The sequence below is a fragment of the Rhincodon typus genome, chromosome 37, assembly GCF_021869965.1.
Source record: "Rhincodon typus isolate 14 chromosome 37, sRhiTyp1.1, whole genome shotgun sequence".
NCBI classification, from domain to species: Eukaryota; Metazoa; Chordata; class Chondrichthyes; order Orectolobiformes; family Rhincodontidae; genus Rhincodon; species Rhincodon typus.
Genome location: NC_063368.1, coordinates 613,717 through 635,153, shown reverse-complemented (window position 1 = coordinate 635,153; position 21,437 = coordinate 613,717). Strand labels below are relative to the sequence as shown.

At 42.3% G+C, this 21,437-nt stretch overlaps 1 protein-coding gene across 1 annotated transcript in view; it reads left to right on the top strand.

Annotated features, from left to right (window-relative positions):
* Window positions 1-21,437, top strand: part of dmc1 (DNA meiotic recombinase 1) — a 161,087-nt gene that overhangs the window by 120,020 nt on the left and 19,630 nt on the right. The window contains exons 11-12 of the mRNA XM_048617571.1: window positions 4,726-4,840; window positions 21,293-21,353. Of these exons, the coding sequence (XP_048473528.1) occupies window positions 4,726-4,840; window positions 21,293-21,353 (176 nt within the window). The remainder of the gene's footprint in view (window positions 1-4,725; window positions 4,841-21,292; window positions 21,354-21,437) is intronic.

Here is a 21,437-nt window from a genome sequence, read left to right as displayed (position 1 = left end):
TGATGCTGCTTGGCCTGCTGTGTTCATCCAGCCCTGCACCTTGTTGTGAAAAGAATGTGTTGTTTTTCCAGACAAACAACATTGTGACAGACAAAAAATAATGAATAATTCTCCTGACACCCTATGGAACGGCAGCTTTTTCTGTCATTTCGATCCTAACTTTCCCTGAGGCACCAGGTACTGAAACTTTTCAAGAATTGATGGACAAAGTTAAGGAATATTACAGCCCCTAGCCCCCTCTAATTCTGAGACGCTATTGCTTTTACTCAGTAATTCAAAAACATTGTGAATCCATATTGGGATTTTTGACACTGTTAAGACAATTGGCGGAGCTTGTGACTTTGGTTGAACCCGTAATGAGATGCTTATGGACTGTCTGGTATTTGGGATTAATGATGTAGCTATGCAAAAAATGCCTACTGGCTGAAGCCCAACTGGACTTCAAACAGGCACTTTATCATTGGCAAATGCTGCAAGTGGAGCATTTGAGTTGCAGGGTATTTTGATGGAAGTAGACATCCTTGCCCGTCTGACTGAGCTTGGGGAACACCACTTGGGTGCAGGCAATTGCATAGTCTCACTCAGGACAAATACTGATCAGAGGGACTCCAAGTCGGCCCACTGTAAAGGCCCAAAACAAAGCCGATCCTCCGCCAAATGGATAAAATTTTCTTCAGGATCTGGGTCGGCAAGCCATTGTAGTTGTTGCCAGTGTGCAGTCTTAAGACAGGAATAGAGTCCTACATGACCTAAATTGAGTAAGATAACTCATAGGCTAGTATTGTGGAGTGTACAGGAGAGTTCACACCAACGAAAGTCCACCTACATCTGGTTTGGAACAGTTAAATTGCTCAGCAACATCAAAATCAGAACTAATTAAGATAAACATCTGGTTAAATGGTTATCCAATTCCAACTGCAGTTGACATTGGCACGACTGCATCAGGCCATATCAGTGATGGCAGATCTAGTTTTCAATAAAATTTGCTCTGGACTCCAGCCCTTAAATTTGCTCAGGACCTCAACTAGGCTGAAAATCTTACACCAGGGAACCTTTACGGATTAAGGGTACAACTTCGATTCCAATCTCTTAGGAAAGGCAACTAGTTCAGTTACCAGTAATTGGAGTAAAAGCCTTGTGCCCAAGCTTGATGCGGCAAAATTCATTGTGAGAGATTCACCTAGATTGGCACAACATTTTTCAATTAGAAAATGGTTATCTGAGTGAAGTCCTAATTAAATACCCAGAGGTTTTTCAGGGAAGTCTAGAGACTATCAGAGGAGCCAAGGCCATCGTGCATGTTGACCAGGATGCCATTCCACAATTCTACAAGGCTGACCAGTGCCATTTGCCTTACGGGCATAAGTAGATCCAGAAGTCAGAAGGCTGGAAAGTGAAGGAATCATCAAACCAGTCAAATTTGCGGAATGGGCAGCACTGGTCGTACCGATTTTAAAACTCAGTGGATCGGTTCGCCTTTGTGGGGATTTTAAACAAATGGTAAACTACTTTTCATTGCTGGATAAATACCCTATCCCTCAGGTAGAGGATTTAAATGCAAAGCTGGCAGGAGGGCAGTCCTTCATTAATCTGTTTTGCTGAAAAAAATAAAACCTGACCCCAGTTTAAAACGTTGACAGATTCTAAGTAAGACCTCACACCTAAAATGCAGTGTCTGACCTGAGATGTCCCCTCTAGTATACATTGATAAAATCTTTAATAATCTCAGCACAATGACTTGAGAGGTATCTGAATTTTGCATTTTAATCAGGAGTCTCCTTCCTAACCCCCCTAAGGGGGTGGCACAGTGGCTTAGTGGCTTAGTGGTTAGCACTGCTGCCTCACAGCATTAGGGACCAGGTTCGATTCCAGCTTCAGGCAACTGTCTGCATGGAGTTTGCACATTCTCCCCATGTCTGCATGGGTTTCCCCTGGGTGCTCCAGTTTCCTCCCACAGTCCAAAGATGTGCAGGGTAGGTGTATTGGCCATGCTATAGTGCCCAGGGATGTTTAGTTTGGGTTAGATATGGGAAATCAGGGGTAGGATAATGGGTCTGGGTGGGATGCTCTTCAGAGGGGCAGTGTAGACTTGTTGGGCCAAATGGCCTGTTTCCACACTGTCAGGATTCTGTGATTCTAACTGATTAAAGACTCAACAAGAGGCAGCCAGTTTTAGGGTTTAAAAAAATTTTGTGTGTTATACCCTTTATCTCGCATTACACCTGAGGAAGGAGCTGAGCAACGAAAACTTGTGTTTATAAACAAAGCTGTTGGACTATAACCTGGTGTCATGTGATTTTTGACCATGTCCACCCCAGTCCAACACCGGCATCTCAACTTCATTAAGCTTGACATGAGCTTACCTGCAATTGCATTTAGACCAGGATTCCCAGAAGTATGTTACAATACCCATAAGGACTTGTACCAATATATGAGACTGCCATTTGGGGTATATGCAGCCAGTTTAATTTTTCAGCGGACAATGGAGCACATTTTGCAAGGTCGCCATTTACCTAGATGACCTCCTGAGAACAGAGAATACTAATAAGGAACACCAAGAAAACTTGGATATAGTCCTAAGGGGTACTTCCAGCATGTATACTTTCTACTGCCTCCCAAAAGTGCACAAGCCGGAAGTACCCCTTAGACCCATAGTCTCCCTATGAGGCACTCCATCACACAGATTAGCCAAGGAACTACAAAGGAGACTCAGGCACCTTGTCAACAAGTCACCCTACTCAATCCACTCAGCCCAAGAATTCCTCAACTCCATCAAACACATAAGGATAGATAATGAGGAAACCATGATATCGTTTGATGTCACTGCCCTATTCACATCAATAGACATACCACTAGCAAGGGAAACAATGACAGCACTACTGGAACAAGAGCAAGATCCCAGTGAAACCATCTTCGCAGACAACATGCTCAAACTACTGGACCTATGCCTCACCACCCACTTCACTTTCAACGGCCAAACATGCGAACAAATCAACGGGACACCCATGGGATCACCAATCTCTGGACTCATAGCAGAGACAGTGATGCAAAGACTAGAAAGGACAGCCCTTCCGCTAATCCAACCAAAACTATGGATACGCTACATGGACGACACCTTTGTCATCATTAAATGGACCAAACTAGAAGAGACACACAAACTTATAAACAACACCCTCACCGGAATAAAATTCACCAGAGAGGAAGAGAAGAACAAACCGCTCCCATTCCTGGACGTCATGTTAGAGTGCAAGACAAATGGGGAACTCCAAACGAAAGTACACAGAAAAGCCACACACGCGGACCAGGTACTGAACTTCAACAGTAACCATCCCAACACACACAAATGAAGCTGCGTGCAAACACTATTTAAACGGGCAACAACACACTGCAGAAACGCAGAACTACGCCAAGAGGAAAAAGAATACCCCTTCCAGGTTTTCAAGGATAATGGATATCCAAAAAACTGGGTCAGAAGATGCCTACATGAACAACATCAGGAAGACACCACACGCCCCTACACACTCATCACACTACCCCACATCAGGAACACATCAGAACTAACCACAAGACTGCTATGACTGCTGGGCATCAGAGTGGCACACAAGACCACATCAACCCTACGACAGCCGAACGAAAGACCCACTCCCCGCCATGAACGGGACCAATGTCATCTATAAGATCTCCTGCAGAGACTGTGAGAAACACTACATTGGACAAACAGGAAGGAAACTAACAGCAAGGGTACACGAACAGCACCTGGCTACAAAAATACAGGACCAATACTCACTCATCTCAATCCACATGGATAAGGAAAAGCACCAATTCGACTGGGACAACACCAAAATCCTGGGACAAGCTAAGCAGAGACAGGCACGGGAATTCCTAGAAGCCTGGCACTCCATGAAGAAAGCCATTAATAAACACATAGAACTCGACCTCATATACGCTCCACTACAAAGGAAAACCGGAAGTGAGGCAATCCAGCTCAACAGACTCCAAAGTTTAAAAACCAGGCAGGAAAACACACCGACGTTTCATTGGAAGCTGCACTGATGATGTTACCCAGCAGGGTAATGAAGCATCTGTGGAACAACAAACCAGCTTGGCGAGCCAACCAACCTCAAGTCTCACATCACCAGCTGCTTATACTGCAGCCACCCAATTCAGGGCAAGGTCTTCTCCTTCATGGCCCAGATCGCAGTCCACCCTCTTGACTCCTGTCATGGGCCTCTAATTTCCTGCTTTTTGAAGATGAAGACTTCAACCTCTGTTAAACTTCCTCTATGACAATAATAATTCACAATCAAATCAGCATTTGCAACTTTTCAGTTCTGTCCTACTTACCCTAAGGACCATCAGCCTGGCTTCCTGCTTTGACTCATCAGGCAATTCAATGAGCTGGCTACCAGATGGAACATGTAGATGAAAATCGTGAATAAAGTCCTGCCTTAACAGGTTCTTAAACCATTTTCAGCCTCACCTGCATCCTCTGTGTAAATACCAGGGCCACGTAATTTGTTAAGTTCAGTTAACAAACTAGATGCTCAACACCTTTGTGTACCTTTCGGTTGTTTTAACAGCTGTCAGCATTTAGACATCTCGAGGTGAAAAGTGCAATTTGAGTTTGTTTTCTGTTTAGCTGCACACAAAAGTGTTGCAGTTCTAATCCTTTTTTTCTGTTATGCTCCTTAAATTAATATTTTTGATTGTATATTTGCTCCTTAGATCATAGATTCAATCATGGCACTTTTTCGAGTGGATTTCAGTGGCCGCGGTGAACTTGCAGAACGTCAGCAGAAACTGGCTCAGATGCTCTCCCGCCTCCAGAAAATCTCTGAAGGTAATTATGAAAGGGTATTGCAGATTTGGGAAATGTATTGTTTAGTTGGTGTACTGTTCTGAATAATGCCCTATCTCATAGATTATAATTTTTCAGGATATTTTGTTATCTGTATTCTTTGAAGGAAGTAATGCCACTACTTGAGCTCACTGTGTAGGTAGGTCTTGTTTATGTGTTTTTCTCCGAGTCCATACTTTCTGAGGTTTGTCTTCAACAAGTCCGCGATATACGTAGTATCCAGCTTAAGGTCTGAATACATGGCTGCATTTTGAATTTTATCATCAGTCTGTCATGACAAAGGATTAGAATCCCAAAGTACCTGAAGTGTTTTTTTTAAAGAAGTCTGCAGCAGCTAAATATGACTGCAGATGTAAACTCAGTCACTGTCTGGTGGATTCACTATCCTGATTTGGGAATATATCACCATTCCTTTATTGCTGCTGGGTCAAAATTCTGGAATTCCCTCCCTAGTGGCATTGTAGATCAACCCAGAGCAGGTGGACTGGAGCGCTTCAACAACGCAGCTCACCACCACCTTTTAATGAGCAACTAGGGATGACTAATAAATGCAGGCCAACCAGCGATGCCCACATCCCACAAAAGTGAATTTGAAAAAAGCCTCGTGTGGGACCTACTGAATGTTGCATAATTAAAGTGTCAGGGAAACTTCAAACAGAGAGAGAAATGTAACAGGAAGAGATAATTAAGGAGCTGGCTATCTCTTCCTCTCAACAGAAAGCCCTCTTTTGCAGAATTTTTGTGTTTAGACTTGAGAAATATACAGAAAAGAGATTAAAAGCTGACTGCGACCAATAGTCTTTTTCTGAAGAAGGGTCTAGGCCCGAAACGTCAGCCTTCCTGCTCCTCTGATGCTGCTTGGCCTGCTGTGTTCATCCAGCTCTACACCTTGTTATCTCAGATTCTCCAGCATCTGCAGTTCCTACTATCTCTGCGAGCAATAGTCTGTGTGTTTTAGTAGCCTGGCACCTTAATGTATGGACTAGTATGCTGTGAAGGGCATAGCATTGAGACAGCCATAAAACACCCCATGCACCACATGTAGGGAAAACAAAAGGATTATCTCTCACTTTGAGTGCTGACAGTCAACCATTGCCAAAAGCAACGAGATCAAAAAAGTTTGAATCAACTCACAGAGCAATATGTTTGACTCTTTACTACCCTCTGGGCAATTAAAAATGGGAATTTAAAAAAAACTGGCCTAGTCAGCAACACCAATATCCCATGAGTGAATACAAAACATATTCATTTTTGTTAATTGAAGAAACTTTGTGTATGTGTGTTGTATTACCATTTTTACTTACATTTAGTATTTAAAAGACTCACTTTGTTAATTTAAGAAAGCCTGGTAAAATTGGCTCGTTTTAAAACATAAGTTAATTTGAGCCTGAGAGAAAGATACCAACAAGGGAAGGGATCCTTTTCAAATTAACTGTGTTGTGACCAGCCAAGTGGATGGGTGAATAACATGGAGATCCAGTGCATCCTTCCTCATCTAAGTGCTTAAGGGTTTGAGGTATCCCTTCTGGTACCATAACAAATCGGGAAACCTTCCCAGGTACTGGGTCCAACATACCTGCTCTGAATAAAATGAATGTGATGTGTTTCAATTTCAGGCATGGAAACGTAGAAAATAAGAGCAGGAGTAGGCCATTCAGCCCTTACAGCCTGCTCGCCACTCAGTATGATCATTGTTGATCATCCATCTCAGTACCCTCTTCCCACTTTGTCCCCATGCCGTTAGATCACTTTAGCTCTAAGAACTACATTGAACTCCTTCTTGAAAACTGAAATAACTGCACAGAGGCTGGTAACCCATCACTAAGTCACCCTTTATTTAGATGTGCACAGTACACTGGCTGTGGCCAGCCAACCCAGAGTCAAGTCCCTGAGCTGAGGAGATTCTGAATCCCCTGTTTATATATTTTTTGAACATTATTGATAAAGTAATGCAATTAGGCTCTTGTGAATGAGCAAATTGAATTAATTGTGAATTTTGCACACATTTTATGCAGAAAACAAAGCCATGCATAAAAATGCTGACTTGTGTTAAAACTTGTATAACCACGTGAAATAACTGCACAGAGGCCGGCAAACCATTAGCAAGTCACCCTTTATTTAGACGTGCACAGTACACTGGCTGCAGCCAGCCAGCTCAGAGTCAGTCGCCTGAACTGAAGACATTCTGAATCTCCTGTTTATATTGGTCAGACAGGGAATTCCTGATGGACCCAGGTTAACAACCTCAATCAAGGATCTCATAGTCAGCAAGATCCACCTGGTTCCAATCACTACATCTCTCCCCAACATAAATACAGGGATGCAGGCCTGGTCTTTCTCTTGTAGCTTTTCCTGTGACATTTTTGCCCAGGTCTGCTTCCTCTGACTCAGACTCTGACACAGGTGGCACATACCAGACCATACTTTGCCCAACTTTGCGACCAGAGCATCTCAGGAGAGCTCCCCCCTCTTCTTCTGGTGGTATCAGTATTGAGGCTGCATCCATCTTGGACTCCGAGATTTCCTTGACACTAGGTGAAGGAGGAGAACCCACAGTCTCTGACAGGCCTTCAGGCTATTCTGAGATGCTAGGTATGTTAAGCTCCTACCCTTTTTGCGAGGTAGCAGCTTTCAGGTGATCCACATGTTTGTACAAGACTGCCTCACCTAGACAAACTTTGTAAGTAACAGGACCTGACGTCACATGAACCTAGTTTCGTACCCACACAGGCCCACTTCCATGGTTCTGAGCCCAAACTTCATTCCCTGAAGTAAATTGTCTCTCTTACTTAGAGGAAGCATATTACCAGCATTGGCGATCCTGCTGCTGTTTCTCTTCCCCATCCCCCCCACCTCCAAGTCTGGGAATATCAGGCTGACCTGGTGCAGGATCTTCTCTCCATCAGCAACTTTGCTGGAGCTATCCCTGTAGTTGCGTAAGGGATGGTCCTATATTTGAGCAGGAACTAGGACAGTTTTTGGTATCAAGTGACACTGTAGGCTGTTTCTTTAAGCCTGCCATCAATATTTGGATCGCTGTTTCCTCCAGACCATTGGATGATGGAGCTGACCTTATGTGACTAATGCCATTTGACTTGAGGAAATACTCAAATTCCTTTATGGTAATTGACATCTCAATTGTAACCAATACTTCCAAGAGTCCATGTATCGCAAACGATGTTCACAGCTTTTTTATCGTCACCCCTGAGTCTGCCAAATTAACTCTGCATTTCCACTTTAATTGGGCATCCACAATGACCAAGAACATTGAGCCCATGAAAGGACTGGCATAGTCAACAACCAATTCCAGGGTTTTGCCGCCTTTCCCACGAATGTGGGGTGGCGCCAATGGTAATTTTTGTCCTTGTTGGCACTCTGGGCACTGGCCCACTAATGTAGCTATGTCAGCATCCAATCTTGGCCACCAGGCATACCTTCTTGCTGGCATCTTCATCTTGGAAGCCTGTGGATGACCCTTGTGGAGGTCAGCCAGTATCTGACAGCGAGCTTTATTTGGGACAATCACCCTTGCTCCCCACAGTAATATGCCATCCTCTATGGTGATGTGGTTTTGTTGGGTCCAAAAAGATTTCAGTCCTGGTTGTGATGGCCCTTTTGTTTTCCCCATTACCACTAGCTGTTTAATTTTGCTAGGACAAGATCTTTTTGTGTCCACCATTGGATATCATCAGCAGTAACCAGAAAGGCATCCAGGAAGTTTAAAACCAGAATGGATTCTTTCAGTGGAGTCACCACCAGTGGAGTATTTGTCTGTAGGAGGCAGGACATGGCATCCACATTACCTGCTTGGCTTCCTGGATGGTATTCCAACTTGTACTTGTACGCACTGAGAATAAGGGCCTACCGCTGAATTTGACCAGAAGCTATGGGCAGCACCGCCTTGTCTTCCTTCAGTAGCCCTAGTAGGGGTTTGTGATCTTTTACTATGACAAGTTCCTATCTGTAAAGGTACTGGTGGAACATTCTCACACCAAAGTTGACTGCCAAACCTTCTCTATCTGGGCATAGTTGCATTCAGCATCAGCCTAAGTCCAGAAAACACATGCTATTGGGCGTTCCTCTCCATTGGGCCACTGGATAAGCTAACAATACTCCGATACTGTTCAGGGAGGGATCATATGTCAGCGCCGCATCTCACTTGGGATTGTCATGAGCCAACACTTTAGATGGTGATAGCTGCTTTTTCACTTCCCTAAAGGCTACACTTCCAAAACTGACCCTTTGTGAATAGCAGCTGTAAAGGCACCAAGATGGAGGCGGGGTTAGGTATGAATTTTCTGTAATAACTCACTAACCCAAGGAAAGACTTTAGCTCTGGTATAGATGTGGGAGCCAGGGCACCTTTGATGGCCCTCATTTTATCTTTCAACAGGTGTAATCTGGTTTTGTCAACTCTTTAACCAAATAGGTCACTTGGGGTGACTGGAACAGACATATTTTCCCTTCTAAGGTGTACACCCACCTGGAACAAATGTTTAAGCACTATGTTCAAAGTCTTCGAGTGCTTTTTATTGGTCTTCCTGGTTATTAGCACATCATCCAGATAAATGGCAACCTGGGGTAGCCCTTGTAGAATGTTCTCCATGGTCCACTGGAAAAGGGCGCAGGCTGATGATACCTCAAATGGCAGTCTCATATATTGGTACATACCTTTATGGGTATTAACTGAGGCATACTTCTGGGACTCCTAATCTAGTCACAATTGCAGATAGGTGTGGCTCATGTCCAGTTTCATGAAGAACAGCACTCACCCCGCCAATTTTGCATACAAGTCCTCTATGCGAGGGATTGGGTATTTATCCAGCTGTGAGAAACAGTTTACCATTTGCTTAAAATCTCCACAAAGGCAAACTGAGCCATCAGGCTTCACAATCAGTATGACTGATGCTGTTCATTCTGCAAACTTTACTGGTTTGATGATTCCTTTGCTTTCCAGTCTCCTGATTTCTACCTCCACTTTCGCCGGCAAGGCAAATGGCATCATGTGGGCCTTGCAAAATTGCAGAATTGCTTCCTGGTCAACATGTAAAATGGCTTTGACCCTATCCCTAATCTACAATGGTTCCCCAGTGTATGTTCTCAGTCTTGCGCAAACTTAAGGGTTGGAGTCCAGAGCAAATTTTGGTAAAGACAGGTTCTGAAACCATAGATACAGGTGAGCCGGTATCAATCTCCATGAAATCTGGATGACTATTTAACCAAACATTAATTTTAATTGGGGTTCTGATTTGGATGTTGCTAAGCAATTTAATTGTTCCAACCCACATGTAGGGGGACTTTCCAGGGTATGCACTCTCCTAGATACCAGCCTACAAGTTTTCTTATTTAAGTCAGGTCTTGTAGAACTCATTTGCTTTCTCAAGTCTGCATACCTGCAGCAACTACAATGGCTTTCAGGGCCAGATCCTGAAGAACATTTTAGCCACTTTGTTGTGGACTTCTGCTGTGGGCTGGCCTAGTGTCACTCTGCTCAGGATATGCCCTGCGAGAGGCTCTGCGATTGTCTACACTTATGTGGTCTTCTCCAATCTCAGTCAGACAGGTGAGGGTGTCCATTGGGATTCCATATAGCTCCCATACTCAATTTGCTGCATTTTCTAATGACAAAACTAGTTGTAGTGCCTGTTTGAAGTCCAGTTGGGCTTCACTTAGTAGGCGCATTTGCACGGTTACGTCAATAATCCCATACACCAAAAAGTCTCTCAACATTTCATTCAGGGTTAACCCAAAATCACATGCCTCTGCCAGCCATCTTAACTTCGTCAAAAATCCTGAAATGGATTACCCCGGTTCTCGAACAGCCAAATAAAACAGATAGTGTCTCAGAATTAGAGGATGCCTGGGATCGTAATATCCCTTAACCAAATCCGTCATCTCTTGGAAAATTTTAGTGTCTAGTGCTTCGGGGAAAGTTAAGCCCTTTATAACCGAAAATGCTGCAAGACCGCAAGCAGTCGGAAGGATTACTTGTTGCTTTTCTTCTGCCCAACTGTCATTTGCCCGAAAATAAAATGCATTCTTTCCACATACTGGGCTCAATCTTCAATGGCAGAATTTAATGAGTCAAGCTTCCCAAATAAAGGCATGATGCCAGAAATGCTTACCCCAACTCAGAGATGACTGTTGCAAGCAAATGTTCTTCAGGCACGTATTGTTTTCTCCCATCGCCACTAAAATAACTGCACAGAGGCCGGTATCCCATCACCAAGTCACCCTTTATTTACGTGTGCACATTACACTGGCTGCAGCCAGCCAGCTTGGAGTCAGTCCCTCAACTGAGGAGATTCTGAATCCCCTGTTTATATTGGACGGCCAGGGTATCCTGTTTGGCCCACGTTAACAACTCCAATCAAGGATATCATAGTCACTGTGATCCACTTCATTCCAATCACTACAAAAACATTCAATAATTTGGCTTCAACCCCTTTCTGTGGCAGACAGTTCCACAAACTCACCACTCTCTGGGTGAAGAAATTTCTCCTCATCTCAGTCTTAAATGGCCAACACCGTATCCCTGATTCTGGACTCCCTGGTCAACAGGAAAATCCATCCTGCATTTACTCTGTCTAGCCCTGTTAGATCATCTATCATAGAATCTATACAGTGTGGAAGCAGGCCTTTTGGCCCATTGAGTCCACACCGATCCTGTAAAGAGCATCACACCCAGTCCCACCCTAATGCCCAGTCCCCATAACTCTGCGTTTCCCATGGTTAATCCACTTAGCCTGCACATTCCTGAGCACCACGGGCGATTTAGCATCGCTAATCCATCTAACCTGCTCATCTTTGGACTGTAGGAGGAAACTAGATCACCCAGAGGAATTCCACGCAGATTCCACGGAGAATGTGCAAACTTCACAAAGACAGTCACCCAAGGGGGAAATCGAAACTGAGTCCCTGATGCTGTGAGGCAGCAGTTAATAATCACTGAGCCACCGTGCCATCCCAGTTTCATTCTTCTAAACCCTGGTGAATCTAGTCCTAACCGATTCAATCTCTCTTCATTAGTCAGTCCTGTCCTCCCAGGAATCAGTCTGGTAAACCTTTGTTGCACTCCCTCCATAACCAGCACAAAATGCCCCACATGTAGTCTCACCAAGGCTCTGTAGAATTGAGGCAAAATATCCCTGCTTCTGTACTCAACTCCTCTGGCTATAAAAGCCAACATACCATTTGCCTTCTTCACTACCTGCTGCACCTGCATGCTTACTTTCAGCAAGTGATGTACAATGACACCCAGATTTATTGCACTTCCCCCATTCCCAATCTATTGCTATTTTCAGATAATAATCTGCCTTCCTGTTTTTGCTACCAAATTAACCTCACATTTATCCACATTATACTTCATTTGACATGCATTTGTCCATTCATTCAATTTGCCCATTCATGCTTAAGCGTTTCTGCATCCTCCTCACAGTTCACCCTCCCACCCAGCTATTTGCCATCTGCAAACTTGGATAAATTACATTTAGTTCCCTCATCTAAATCATTAATATATATCATGAATAGCTGGGGTGCAAGCACTGATCCCTATTTACTCCACTAGTCACTGACTGCCAACTAGGAAAATGACTAATTTATTCCTACACTTTGTTTCCTATTTGCCAACCAGTTCAGTACACTACTCCCAATCCCATGCACTTTAATTCTTCGTACAAATCTTTTGTAGGATCTTCTGACAATCCAAGTAAACGACATTCACTGGCTCCCCTTCTCAAATCTACTAGTTGTTTCTTGTATTTTCATGGGATGTAGGTGTCGCAGGCCAAGCCAGTATTCATTGCCCATCCCTAATTGCCCAAAGGACAGTTGGGAATTAACTATATTGCTTTGGGTCTGGAGTAACATGTAGCCAATCCAGTTAAAGATGACAGTTTCCTTCCCTAAAGGACATTAGTGAACCAGCTGGGTTTTTTTCCTGACAATCAACAATGTCACGTTCATCATTGGCCCCTAATTCCAAATTTTTATTGAATTCAAATTCCACAATCTGCCATGCAGGATTTGAACCCAGGTAGCCATAACATTATCTAAATCTCTGGATTAATAGTCTAGCAATAATATGACTAGGCCATCATCTCTCCATCCTCAAAAAATCCAATAGATTTCCCTTTTGTAAATCCATGCTGACTCTTGTCCAAATGCTCTACTATTAAATCTTTTATAATGGATTCCAGTATTTTCTGTACTAGTGATGTCAAGCTGACTGGTTGATATTTTCCTTTTCTCTCTCTATTGTTGTTTTTAAACAGCAGGGTTACATTAGCTACCCTTCAATCCATAGGAATTGTTCCAGAGTCTGCAGAATGTTGAAAGATGTCCACCAATGCATCCACTATTTCTAGGGCTACTTCTTTGGGCATTCGGGAATGTAGATTATTTGGCCCTGGGGAGGCCTTGGATCCCATCAATTTCACCAGCACCATTTTCATACTAATACTGATTATTTTCAGTTCCTCCATTTCACCAGACCCTGTGTTTCCCAAAATTTTTGGAATTTTTTTGTGTCATAGAATCTTAGAATCTCTTTTGCCCATTGAATCTGTACCATCAAAAATACACTACTATCTACACTCCTCTGATGCTGCCTGGTCTACTGTGCTTCTCCAGCTCCATACTGTGTTATCTCTACTATCTACACTAGTCCGCTTTCCTGGACTAGGCTCTTAACATTGAAGTTTGTGACATTTCAAGTGCATTAGGACACAAGGCCTTAAAGCTTGTCTTTTTGCCATTCTTAGTTCAGCTAGCATTATTTTGCAGTGTGGACCCATTTGATTCTTGCTCTTGAATTCTCTGCCTATCACTTTTCTTATTTTCCATTCTGTCTTTTGCTTTTGCCCTTGTTTCGCCCCGTATATGTTCCCATCACACTGCCATTTTAGTTTAAATCCACCTGTAGCCATTTCTGCTTTTTGAAGTATCTAATACTAGACATTTATCCTCTGATTTAATGCCTGTGATGTTCCAAATGTGTATCATGAAACCTATCTAATTGTTTAATAAGTCTAGAGTATGCCGATTATGTTTCCATAGGCATATAGGAGGTTAGGCATTCCCACAGCTTTGTACACAGCAAGGTTTGTAGTAAATGTAATACTTCATTTCCTCCAGTCTTTTATGTAAGCAGGCAAACATTGAGTTTGCTCAGACAATTCTATTTACCATCTTACTGTTAATGCATACATTTCTGGAGATTACTTGTTCATTCCAGAAGATTAAGATGCATGGGATCCACGATGACTTGGCCATATGTATTCAGAATCGTCTTGCCCGTAAAGGCAGAGCGTAATGGTGGAAGGGTGTTTTTCTGGCTGGAGGTTCATGACTAGTGGTAATCTGCAGGAATCTGCACTGGGATCTCTGCTGTTTGTGATATATATAAATGACTTGGAGGAAAATGTAGATAGGATGGGTTAGTAAGTTTGCAGATGACACAAAGATCGGTGGAGCTGTGGATAGTGTAGAAGGCTGTCAAACGATACAGCAGAATATCGATCAGTTGCATATATGGGGGCCAGAAATGCCTTTAAAGTATGTGCCTGCATGCTTCTCTTCACTCCACCTGATGAAGGAGCAGTGATGCTGGGTATGAAGTATAAGGAGACACAAGCAAAACTTGGGTTGTTTTCTCTGGAGCAGTGGAGGCTGAGGGAAGACTTGAGAGAAGTCTGAAAAATTATGAGATGCATAGATAGGGTTCACAGTAAGAATTTTCTTCCCAGAGTTAAGATGTCTAATGCTAGGGGGCATGCATTTGAGGTGGAGGGGAAAGTTCAAAGGAGATGTGAGGAGCAAGTTTTTACCCAGAGAGTGATAGGAGTCTGGAACATGCTGCCAGGAGTGGTGGTGGACGTAGATATGATAGGGACATTCAAGGGACTTTTAGCTAAGCACATGAATATGTGAGGAATGGAAGGATGTGGACCATGAAAATCAATGCAAAACGTTAGTTTAAAGTATCTGGCAATTCCCTGTTTCCTGTTATCAATTCCCCAGTCACATCCTCCAAGGGTCCTGCACTGACTTTAGCTACACTCTTTCCTTTTTTATATATGTATAGGAACTGTTTTTATGTTTCTTGCCATAATCAATTTTCTCCCTTCTTATTGTGATTAATCTACTGTTGGTTCCTACAAAAAAAAATCCTCTGGCCTACCATTAGCTTTCACTCCTTTTTATGCCTTCATTTTTGATTGGATACTCTAGTTGACCGCCTTTGATAACTATGGGTAGTTCATCCTTCCCATCTAGTCCTTGTTTTGACCAAAATAAATTTTATTGAGTGTTATGAAGTATCTGCTTAAATATCTGTGACTGTTCATATACTAACCTGCCCTTTAGTTCATTTACCAAGTTCCTTTAGATATCTTTTTCTTTATACCTCTGGAATTGTCATTCAGTTGAAGACACTGGTTTCAGACCTGAATTGCTCTCCCATAAAATGTTGTGTTCACTTTCCCCTATACATTCCTGAACTATGAGATCTCTTATTAATCCTAGCTCATTACACATTACTAGACATAAAATGGCCTTTTCTCTGATGGATTGCACAACATATTGCTTCAAGAAACAATCCTTGATCCACCGTATAAATTTATCTTCTACATTACCCTTGCCCATCTGATTTGTCCCGTCAATATGCAGATTAAAATCACCTTTGACAGTTATAGTTCCCTTCTGACACGCCTGTATTATTTCCAAGTTTATACTTTTGTCCTGGAGTGAGGCAGCTCATCAGGGGCTGCAGAAACCTCCCACTCTAGAGTCGTAGAGCAGTACAGTATGGAAACAGACCCTTCAGTCCAACTTATCCATACCGACCAGATATCCTAAATAAATCTAGTCCCATTTGGCCCATATCCCGCTAAACCCTTCCTATTCATATATCCATCCCGATGCCTTTTAAATGTTGTAATTGTACCAGCCTCAACCACTTCCTCTGGCAGCTCATTCCATACACACACCACCCTTGTGTGAAAACGTTGCCCCTTAGGTCCCTTTTAAATTTTTCCCCTCTCACCTTAAACCTATGCCCTCTAGTTTTGGACTTCAGGGAAAAGATGTTATATATTCACCTTATCCCTGGTTCTCACGATTTTATAAACCTGTATAAGGTCACTCCTCAGCCTCTGATGCTCCAGGGAAAGTAGCCCCAGCATATTCAGCGTTTCCAAACCTGGCAATATCCTTGTAAATCTTTTCTGAACCCTTTCAAGGCTCCACAACATTTTTCCTATAGCCGGGAGACCAGAATTGAATGTAGTATTCCAAAAGTGGCCTAACCAATGTCCTGTACAGACACAGCATGACCTCCCAACTCCTATATTCACTGCACTGACCAATAAAGGCATGCATACCAAATGCCTTCTATCCTGTCTACTTGGGACTTTAAAGGAACTATGAACCTGCACCCCAAGGTCTCTTTGTTCAGCAACACTCCCCAGGACCTTACCATAGTGTATAAGTCCTGTCCTGATTTGCCTTTCCAAAATGCAGCACCTCACATTTATCTAAATTAAACTCCATCTGCCACTACTTGGCTCATTGGCCCATCTGATCAATATCACATTGTACTCTGAGGTAGCCTTCTTCACTGTCCACTACACCTCCAATTTTGGTGTCATCTACAGACGAACTAACCATACCTCCTATGTTCACATCCAAATCATTTATATAAATGATGAAAAGCAGTGCACCCAGCACCAATCCTTGTGGCACACCGCTGGTCACAGGCCTCCAGTCTGAAAAGCAACCCTCTACCACCACCCTCTGTCTTCTACCTTCAAGCTAGTTCTATATCCAAATGGCTAGTAAACATAGAACATTGAACATAGAACAGTACAGCACAGGAATGGGCCCTTCAACCAACATGTAGATACGATAGGGCCATTTAAGGGACTTTTAGCCAAACACATGAATATGCAAGGAATGGAGGGATATGGACCAAGGGCTGAAGGGATTAGTTTAATTTGGCATCAGGTTCGGCATAATATCGTGGACTGTGCTGTACTGTTCTATGTTCTAATTTACATATTTGGGTTTTGTCATTGACCATTATAGTAACTGGAGTATGGTCAGAGTTTGTTCGTAGTTGATAAGGTATCCTACTTTCCGTAAACTGATGGTTAGCCCATAATTGACAGCTACTTTTGAAAGACAGTGCATATTGAATGCACTGTTCAGTGTATGTCACGAAGGCTCAATTATTGGAAAATGGTAATTGTCATACCATCATTTCTGATACCTCAGTTGTAGATTTTGGTTATCTTGGATGCATCAGATTGCCATCAGTTCTGAGTTGCAATTAACTTCCATCACTATTTCCATTAAATACCGCAGAAAGCATAGCAGTAAAAAGTATACTGGAAAACACAGGACCACGACATACCCTGGTTCACACCATATGTTACATCAAAGGAGGTCAGCCTATAAACAAGGTGGATTCAAGTGGAGAATAAAATATATTGGAACATGGAATTGTTAAGCGACTGTTGTAAACGCGAGTGCACCTGGTCCGATATGTTCTAATGATGAATGACAACCTCAACTGGGATCTTGAATTCATGTAGCACACTTTCTCACACACACATACATACACACGCACGCACATACACACGCACGCACATACACACACACACACTCTCACACAGATCCTCTCTCATATACACACTGTCTCTCAAGCACACATATACACACACACACAATTTCTCTCTCCCTCATACACGTGCACACACACACCCTCTCTCTCTCCCTCAGCCACACACACACACACACACACACACAAATTTTCTCCCACACACACACACATTCTCTCTCTCCCACACACACAGACACTCACATTCTGTCTCTCATTCACACTCTTTCTCCCTCACACACACACACTCTCTCTCCCACACACAAATACAATCTTTCTCTCTGCTCTCACACACACACAGACACACACTCTCACTCTCTCTCTTCCCCCCACCTCACACACCCATACTCACTCTCTCCCGTCATACACACACACTTACTCTCTCTCTCCAACACACACACACACTCTCACTCTCTCTCCCCCCACCTCACACACACCCACACTCACTGTCTCTCCCCTCATACACACGCATTTACTCTCTCTCTCCAACACACACACACGCACGCACGCACATGTAAATCTGTGGGGTGAATTTGTATTTGCAGATACGTACTATTTTATTCAAAAAGCAGACAATTTATAGATAGTCAGCCAATATAGCGTTTTATAAATTCCTACTTTAGAAATAAAACCAGTCTGACTCCAAACCAAAACACAAACAGATTCTAAACATGGTCTCACACCTAACATGCATTGTCTGATCAAAAATGTCAGCTCTTCTTTACACTGATAAAACTTTTAGTTCTCTCAGGGCAGTGACTTGAAAGGAATTTGGGGATGTACATATACATATTAATCAATTAAAACCTTCTAACTGATTAAAGATTTAACAGCATTTTAGGTTTGTTTAATACATCCTCATCAGTGGTATGACTCTTTGATCTTTTACTTTTAAATTCTGTGTCTGATACCACCTCTCTCATTAACACCTGAAGGAGGAGCGAGGCTTCGAAAGCTTGTGTTTTCAATAAACTTGTTGGACTATAATCTGATGTTGTGTGATTTCTGACCTTGTCCACCGCAGTCCAAACCGGCAGTTCCACATCTTGAAGAATGTATATAACTAGGAAGTTGTGAAAAGGTATCATTATGCACAAAGGCATTGAACATATTTGGACAAACAGGATAATGATGTTACAATAAGAAAAAGCATGATAGCAGTTCTAACTAATTTTAATGGAAATCTTACGAGTTTGTGGTATTCAAAATTTCTTTGAGCTCGATTGTTTAGAATTACATTTTACCTTGAATATCTGGCTCTGTGACATGATATATACCAAGACCATGAATGTCATTTTACATGCATTGTGCAGGGTGCACACGAGCATTAGTTCCAGTAAGAGATTGCTAACTTGTACTTCTATTCTGCACAAAGTGAGCAATGTTAAATGATGAAACTTTTAACATACACGGTATTTCTTGCTCTGCACAAAGCTCCTGTGGATTTGTCAGCTGCTCAATGGCTCATTTAGTAAAGTGATATATAAATCACAGAAACACAGGATTGTTACAGCACAGAAGGATGTCACTTGCTGCTGTCTATGGAGACATATTCTTCACACTCTAGACTTATTAGGCAGTCGGACAGTTTTCAAATACACATTTGGAACATCACATGCTTTAAATCAGAGGATAAAATGCCTTACATTAAATACTTCAAAGAGTAGATATGTTTAGAACTGAAACATTCATCATCAGAGTGTCTACACCAGCTCTTCAAATAAGCATTTCTTTTAGTGTCATTCGCCCACCTTCTCCCCATAAACCTGCACGTTATTCCTTTTCAAGTAGTAGTCTAATTCTCTTTCAAATGTCTTGATTTAATCTGCCTCCATCACATTCTCATGTGATGCATTCCAGACCTTAACCACTTGCTGCATGAAAATCTTTTTTTCTGATATCACTTCTTAAATTCTCCATTACTGAAGTTCCTCTTTAATGGAACCATTCTCATTGAATCTTTTCTTCATTCTGTTCATTGGCTTCACACCCTTCCTGAAGTGAAGTGTGGCACCCAGAACTGGATGTAATTCTCCAGCTGAGGCCAAACTAGTGCCTCATACAAGTTCAGCATAACCTCCATTGTTCTTGTCATCCCATGCCCTTATTAATAAACCTAGGGTTCTGTATGCTTTATTACCTGCTTGCTGTACCAATGCTGCCATCTTCAGTGACCTATGCATATCTACACCCAGGTTACTGTGCCCTTTTATATTATCTTTCCTGTTCTTTCTACCAAAATGAATCACTTCACATTTCTCAACATTGAACTTTATCACTTGTCTGTCCATTCCACCAGCTTGTCTACGCACTTTTGAAGATCCTTCTCAGCGCTTTCAAGTTTCAAATTATCCACAATTGTTGAAATTGCACCTTGCACCAAAGTCTAGGTTATTAATATATATCAGAAGAAACATGGATCCCAACACTGACTGCTGAGAAGCTGCACTATAAACTTACATACAGCCCAAAGAACATCAACCATTATTTTGTTTCTTATTGCTCAGCTAACTCTATATCCATGTTTGCTGTTGTCCCTGTCAATAGCTTTGCTCACAAGTCTGTCAGAATCCCTACAATGTGGAAGCAGGCCATTTGGCACATCAAGTCCACAATGATCCTCCAAAGATTATCTCACCCACACCCACCTGCCAACCTATGCCCATAATCCTCCATTTCCCATGGTTAATACACCGAGCCAATACATCCCAGGACACTATGGGCAATTTAGCTTGGCAAATCCATCTAACCTGCATGTCTTTGGACTAGGAGGAAACCCATGCAGACACAGGTAGAATGTGCAAACTCCACACAGACAATAACCACAGAGTAGAATTGAACATGGGTCCCTGGCGCTGTGAGGTAGTAGTGCTAATCACTGAACCACCGTACCGGCCATGAATGTGATAATATAATCAGATCAGCCTTGTATTGAATTATTGTTTCTAGAAGTTTCCCAGAGCCAAAGTTAAACTGCACTGTGGTTGGGGCCTATCTTTTTGATAAGCCCTTTTTGAACAAGTGTATAACATTTGCAATTCTCCAGTCCTCAGGCACTATCACTGAGTTCAAGGAAAACTGAAGAATTATGGTCAGTGCCTCTGCAATTTTTGCTGTTATTTCCCTCAGTATCCTTGGATGCATGTCATCTGGTCCCTGCGCTTATCAACTTTAAATACTGACAGCCTGGCCAATATCTCATCCATATCAATTCTAAATCATTCTAATGTCTGAATTTCTTCCTCATTCACCATTACCTGGGTAGCATCTTCTTTGGGAAAGACAGATGTAAAGTATTAATTTAGTACCTCAGCTATGCCCCTTGCCTCTACATATAAAATTTTTGGCCCTAAATCAACTCTATTTCTCCTTTTAGCACCTTTTAGTAATGATCTGTCTATGTGACACAAGCCATAAAGATGAGAAGGCACTATGTTTGATTATTTGGCTGTGCTTTTAGGTTGATCTTGGTTATGAGTACAGTTGGGGTGTAAACATTTACCACAGCACTCTGACTAGAGCGAAAAAAATTGTACCTGGACACTTGCTTTTCAAATAGTAAAGTGACCAACTGTCCAAATATTTCTGGATAGGATCAATTCTGATATGCAAAGGAACACTTGCATCTTCTCTGCAGTCTAATCTAATTACAAGTGAGACTTTTGACTTTTTAAAAAAAAAATCTGAGCCAGACTTTACTTTCCAGAATTAGAGTTCCTAACAGCTGGTTTTGCATAAGAAATGCATAAGAATTTTTATTCATTCTTCTCTTGCAGAATATAATGTGGCAGTGTTTGTTACCAATCAGATGACTGCGGATCCAGGAGCTGCCATGAGGTAGGCACAAACTTCACACAGATTCAGCTTGAGACATCATCAACCATTTTTGGGAAAGGAAGCAAACCCAAGAAAACTAAACAT